The 7,079-nt window shown below is 42.6% G+C and overlaps 1 protein-coding gene across 1 annotated transcript in view; it reads right to left on the minus strand.

Moving 5' to 3' along the window:
- Nucleotides 1-7,079, minus strand: part of LOC111140634 (TATA-box binding protein like 2) — a 28,400-nt gene that overhangs the window by 9,711 nt on the left and 11,610 nt on the right. Inside the window, exon 5 of the mRNA XM_022492831.1 lies at nucleotides 4,943-5,110. Coding sequence (XP_022348539.1) covers nucleotides 4,943-5,110 — 168 coding nt within the window. The remainder of the gene's footprint in view (nucleotides 1-4,942; nucleotides 5,111-7,079) is intronic.

Below are 7,079 nucleotides of genomic sequence, written 5' to 3' on the forward strand. Positions count from 1 at the left end.
ATTAAGATCCTGTTGGTTAAAAAAAGGTCTATCGATAGTAATAAACACACTTTCTAAATTTCCTAAATTGTCCAAGTTTCCCAATAATGAGCATATTTTCTATATATTTATAAACTGCTAAAGATAACAATTTTAGAACCTATGAAGTTTTCCAGACCATCATTTGTCTCTGGACAAGTGCTGTAAAGAAAACTAAACTATCCCAACACTTAAAAATTTAGGATTTGTAGGGCGCCTGGCTGGCTCAGTTCGAAGGGCACGGGACTCTTGATCTCAGGATCATGAGATCAAGCCCCATGTTGGGTATAGCGATTACTAAAAAAAAAAGAAACTTACTATTTATAGGACCAAATCCTAAATTTAACTCACTCATATTTACTACTAAATGGAGGAGGAGAAGGATAGGACTAAGAATTGCTTTAGTCTCCCCCATAGAGAAGTAGAGAGACTCTTAGAAAGGCTTAAGGAGACTTCAAAAAAGAAGTCAAGAATTAAAAGGAAGCTGACAAAATAAATGCAATAGCTAAGAACAGATAGGAAAAAAAAAAAAGAAGAAATCTGAGAAATGAAACACAACACACATAAATCTTTGCTTTTAATGGGTGAATCAGGACCTCACAGGAAAACTCTCTCCGTTTCATTCTGCAATGAGTAAGACCCATACAACGGCAGATGTGAAATCTCTTACTGGTACCAGAATGATGTGTTACAGCAGGGAGACTACTCTTCTGAAGCATATGGAGGTGGCTCTGAGTAGACTTGTCTTCCTGGGATGTCACTCTTACTACAGAAAGCCTGTCAAGACTTTACCCACTTACCACCACTCAACACAGGAGTCAATGATACTGGCTGGAGCCCTGGAAAATTTGTATGGGAGCGGAGGTTTGAACCAAGAAAGTGAAAGCTAGAGACACAGAAGGAATGCTTCCATTTGATCTTTCAACAGAATCTTAGCATTTTTAAGGGAAAAGAGGTGGGGGTGTGCCTTGTTGGCTCAGTTGGTTGAGAGTCTGACTCTTGGTTTCAGCTCAGATCATGATCTCGCAGTTGTGAGATGGAGCCCCACATTGGGCTCTACACTCAGCAGGGAGTCTGCTTGGGATGCTCTCTCCCTCTCCCTCTGTCTCTCCCCCTGCTTGTGTTCGTTCTCTCTCTCTCCTCTCTCTTCCTCTCGAAAATAAATAAATAAATAAATAAATAAATAAATAAATCTTTTAAAAGAAAAGGGAAAAGAGAAAACAAAGTCTTCGGTATATAAGTGATGGCACTCTGCAGTTGGCTTTCACAACCATAGTTTTTTTTTTTTTTTTTTTTTTTAAAGATTTTATTTATTTATTTGACAGAGAGAGATCACAAGCAGGCAGAGAGGCAGGCAGAGAGAGAGGAGGAAGCAGGCTCCCTGCTGAGCAGAGAGCCCGATGCGGGGCTCGATCCCAGGACCCTGAGATCATGACCCGAGCCGAAGGCAGCGGCTTAACCCACTGAGCCACCCAGGCGCCCCACAACCATAGTTTTAATATACCAGCATAATAAACTTCCAAGGAGATACTTACTTCATTTTACTTATCCTCTGCCTCATTGCAAGAGAAAGTTGAGGCAGGGGGGAAAAAAGGAGATTTTGGAGAGGGATGGAGAATTTTGTAAGTTCAAGAATAACAAACATTTGCCAATCTCTTGCCAACCCAACTTCAACTCACCATTCAAGTCCTGGCTTAAATGTCACTTCCCATGAGAACTTCGACCTGCACACTCCTCTGACCCTGTTGTATTAAATATCCTGTTTAATGGTACCATGGCACTGCAAGGGGTGCCCACCTTGGAGTTACTGTGTTATCTTTAGTTACCATATTGTCTTTAGCTTTTCGGTCTTCCCTTTTAGACAGTGAGCTCCATGAGGGTAAGGGAGAGTGGCTGTATTTTTTTTTCTTCTTTTTTCCTTTTCTCTTTTTGAGAGAAAGAGAGTGAACCAGCATGGGTTCAGGGCCTGGGAGGGCAGGGCTGGGGGTTGGGAGGGGGAGAGGGAGAGTAGGCTGCATGCTCAGCAGGGAGCCCTTTGCAGGGCTCAACCTCACAACCCTGAGACCATGACCTGAGCCAAAATCAAGAGACTGATGCTCAACTGACTGAGCCCCCAGGTGTCCTGGACCCTGGCTGTGCTGACTATCATGGTCACTATAGCATCTGCTCCATGGTAGTCACCTAGGTATTATTCACTTAAGAAATAGTTATTATCAGGATAGCTTGGATTTAGAAACTGAAGGAAGGGAGAGCAATGCTCAGGGAAAACTGGAAATAAATACTGTGTAGAAACACTGACATCCCCCAGTGACAAGGGGATACTTGTGGTATCAGATGCTAACACACAAACTTGTAGAACCAGGGGAATTAAAGGAACTTGAGGTTTTAACATAGGCTAACTTTCTTTTTTTAAGATTGTGTTTATTCGAGAGAGAATGAGCAAGCATGAGCAGGGTAGAGTAGCAGAGAAAGAGGGAGAAACAGCCTCCCTGCTGAGCAGGGAACTCAACATGGGACTTGATCCCATGACCCTGAGATCATGACCTGAGCCAAAGGAAGATGCTTAACTGATGGAGTCACCCAGGTGCCCCTTGACATAGGCAAACTTGACCTAATAATTACAACTGATGTATGACATGTTTCCCCACAGAGCTGCAGACACTTAAAGAGAGGCCCCATTTTTTTTTAAGATTTTATCTTGTCAGAGAGAGAAAAAGTAAGCACAAGCTAGGGGAGTGGCAGGCAGGGGGAGAAGCAGACCCCCCACTAAGCAAGGGGCCCGATGTTGGACTCCATCCCAGGACCCGGGGAACATGACCTGAGCTGAAGGCAGACACTTAACCAACTGAGTCACCCAGGTGCCCCATGAGAGGCCTCACTTTAAAGACACAAACCTGTTGGGAGAGAAGTGTTTTAACGCCCAGTGTCATCAATGCACACACTGGATCTGTAATCCATAACGTAACAGTAGAGCCTGAATAGCAAACTTTTGGAGCAGGCAAAAGTAAGACTAGAAAGAGATAGTGGGAGGGATATGATGCAGGCTTTCTTGACAAATTTTTTGAAAAGATGGATGAGATAATAAAACTGTTCCAGAATGAAGACAGAACAGCGATGGACCCCTCCAAGTGGCTAAAGTCAGCTCATATGATGAACTCTCATCTTGCCCTGCTCTCCATTTTATCTTTCAGAATGTGGCAGTAGTGACATGAGGCACTCCTGCTCTAGACTTAAACCCGAGCTACAAAGACGACAGTGTTGGAGAAAAAGAAATGAAAGGAAACTCGGGAGGAATGGCACAGATCATTTTAGAGCCCTTAAGAGCCAGAGAGTAGAGCTCAATCTGATAGAGACAGGCAGAGTTCAGGCAGTGATCTTTCATACATTCAGAAAAAGTGGGTTTGGAGAAGAGACAGACTGGAGGCCCACGGTTGAGAATCTGGAAGAAAAAATAGCTTCTGTGTTGAGATACTCTTAATAATAAGGGTTATGAATTTATAAACTGTCCCAAGATTGAAGAAAGAAAAAGATCCCTAAAGAGGCAATATTTCTTGCATGGGGAGCTCTGCAGTGAGCTCAACGGGCACCCAATAAGCACATATTAAAAAAAAAAAAAAATTCATGCAGGGAGGAAAAAAATACAATCAAGGGGAAAATAAACATTGCCTGAAGAATATCACCAAAGCCAAATTTCAGCATGAACTTGGATTTTTTGAAAAACTAGGAAAAAAAATAATGCAATTTTTAACAGCTGTTCAGACCATGTCATAAAAAGAAGGCCAACGAGTGTTAGAAAAAGCTCTGCTGCAGGACCCCTGCTCACTCTGTTCATAGGAATGACCACTCCAGGGCAAAGGGGAGGAAGAGGGGAGCGAAAGGACAGAAGTTGAGGCTAGAGAAGGAGAACGTAAGAGCGTCTGTGATTCTGAACAGCTCAGTGGCCTTGGACTGGTATATGTGCCCCAGGGTGGTGGGCCCCAGGGCTGACCCATTCGCCTCTATCACTGCTGAGGGCCCAACAGGCTGGGAGAAGCATCAAAGCAGCTGAGGGGAGATGATCCCGAGCCTCTGCTGCTGAGACAGGAGGTTACGTGGGAAGCAGCAGCCTACAGAGGCTCCCTGAGGACCACTAAAGAAGAAACTGGAGGGGGGCTAGCAACACCAAATCCCTGGAAATCAACAGGACAGACACTAGATAGACTTGCCTTCACAGAATGTGCTAGGCCACTCTTTCTTCATCCTCTCCAACCCTCTCCCCCATGCCAGCTGTCAGCCATCAGCCCCCTCAGACCTGCCTAACCCATCTCATACCCCTTCTCTTCTGGGGTCTCCACCCTGCCCCCAAGGCAGGTGTGCCTGTCTCGGAAATCTGCACAGTAGTGAGTCTCAAGCCTCTGGTGAGCAGGACTGACACCACCTGTGAGCTTGTTAGAACTGAAAATTCAAGGGGTGCCTGGGTGGCTCAGTGGGTTAAAGCCTCTGCCTTGTGGTCCCAGGGTCCTGGGATAGAGCCCCACGACATTGGGCTCTCTGCTCAGTGGGGAGCCTGCTTCCTTTCCTCTCTCTCTGCCTGCCTCTCTGCCTACTTGTGATCTCTGTCAAATAAATAAATAAATTCTTTAAAAGAAAAAAAAAAAAAAGAACTGCAAATTCAAGCAACATCTAGGACGATGCAGCCCATGTAGCAAAGTGTTTTCAGAAAAGCGGGCCAAGTGATGACTGTGCAGTTTAATTTTGAGAACCATTTTTCAGAAGACTGGATACATGCAGTGACCAGGAAGGAGTTAAGCACAGCATGTTAACCCTTTCACCTACAGTCTTGAAAAAGAAAAACACCATTTTCTTCAAAAGACACACTATATATGGGGCCCATAACACAACTGCAGTATCTTTGTAAACTCAGAAAGTTACAGAAAGGTCATACCTACTGAACTGCTGATGGGTTAACACCAGACCTTCCAGCCTGATGGCGAATCTCACATCACAGCTTCCAACCATGTTCTGAACTTTAAAATCGAGGAATCTGGCTGGGAACCCCAGCTTTTGCACCACACGAGCATACTTCCTCGCTGCAAGTCGAGACTGCTCTTCACTGGGGAGGGACAAGTGTGTTTAAAGAGATCTTCATCGTTCTGTCCTCTATACTGCTTGAGCTGTGTTCACACACTTCCCTGATTGTACTTTTAGCTTTTTTTAGTACTAGGTCTATCTTTCAGTATATACCACAAACCTGTAGATGCGGAGGACACAGCCCAGCCTCCCCTACTTGTGTCCCTAGCACCTAGCCAAAGGTATGGCACAATGGTCAAAGCCAAGCCATAAACACATTTGCATCTTACTTTGACATTTCTCACATATAGAGTGTTTTTCTCATTTACTTGTTTTAAATGCAATTAGATAAAATTAACTATTCCCAAAGTGTGCCCCAGAGCAGCACCACCTGAGAACTTGCTAGAAATGCAAAGTCCCAGGTCCCAGCCACAGGCACTCTGGGGTTGGGGCCCAGCAATCTCTATTTTAACAAGCCCTCCAGATAAATAAGGACACATGCATTTAAAAAAAAAAAATCAACATAAGGAAATAAGAGGTATGCCAATTAGGTGGCAAAGACAGGATACTAGGACTTGAATCTTTATGCAACAAACTACATTTTTTTAAAGAAAAACATGAAAACATCTCGAAACCTGACCAGTTTTGCTCAGGCTTTCTCACAGAATGGTCACTCAACACACACCCAACATGAGAAAGAAAGAAAGTCATTCAACTTTGTGGCCGTACTCTTCTGAGCATTTGTCTTGCTCCAACCCTAAACCCAGGTCACAGAAGTGAAGTTCTGCGATGTGAGGCTTTATTTGGCAAAACAAAACAATGAATGGCAAGGGATGAAAAACAAGGGCAAAACCTGGTGGGTGAACCGTGTGAACTCTACCCTCTCTCATGGGTTGCCCCATCTTTACTTTGAAAACCAAAAACACCTGATTTTAATTAATGAATTAATTTATATTAATTCCTTGACATATTTCACTCCACTCCACGTTGCTTTTCCTCACCCACTTCCAACTCTTGAGATGTCCCTCGCAAGGTCATGTCTACAAGTTAGCACCGAAATAAACTGTTTCTATTTTTAAAAGATACAGTCTGCTAATTGGCCCATTACATTGCCCATCGCGCTCATGTTTATAAGGCCAAATTTTAAGAATTTGAGTGGCCTTGTAGTTTTGTGAGATATTAGCTGTGAATAGGACATTGAAATTCCCATGCAAACAGCTTGTGGTTAGAGTCTACATACATGTTCTTCTATGATCATTAGGAAATAAAGAACCTTGAGTGTCACCACCAGTGGTGATAACCACAGATTACATTTGACCCTTTTGTACTCTTCCTGGGCAAAAATAGGTATCCTTCACTTGCAAAATTTGGTTATTACAGCTAAAAAGAATAGGTTTGTATCCTTTTTTGGAGAGAATTCTGACAGCTCATAGACTAACCAAAATTTCACAAATCTCTATCCAAGACTCAAGAACCAAATAGATTTGGCTAACAAGTATTTCTTATTACCTGAACTCAGTATCCAAACTTTCATCATCAGATTTTGGGAACCAAATAAATTCAGATTGGGAAAGATACTCATGAATACATATGTAATATAAGCATATTTTAAAGTGAAAGTTGGATAATAGACTTATAATTTAGTTCCTATTCCTCTATAACTCAAAACAATGTTACCATCCTTCCAACTCGATATGTGTTTTAATTGCTTAATATAATTTTATTTAATGATCTAATCAAAACGTTATTACTCAGTATTTGTATCCCATGTTTTAATTTTTATCCCCCCCACCACCTGTTTTTACATATTAAATTCTTTACATGTATCTGGATAAGTTTCTGGGCTTTCTCTTATGTTGATATGACATCCTTGGACCTAGAAATCTACCATTTTTAAGTCCTTTTTGGACAACCCTGCAAGGTATCTACACGGATGTTCACTTCAGCATTGTGTAAAATGTTGGGGGGGGGGATAAAAATTAAAACATGGGATACAAATACTGAGTAATAAC

The sequence above is a fragment of the Enhydra lutris genome, unplaced genomic scaffold (assembly GCF_002288905.1).
Source record: "Enhydra lutris kenyoni isolate GAN:26980312 unplaced genomic scaffold, ASM228890v2 scaffoldscaffold4, whole genome shotgun sequence".
NCBI classification, from domain to species: Eukaryota; Metazoa; Chordata; class Mammalia; order Carnivora; family Mustelidae; genus Enhydra; species Enhydra lutris.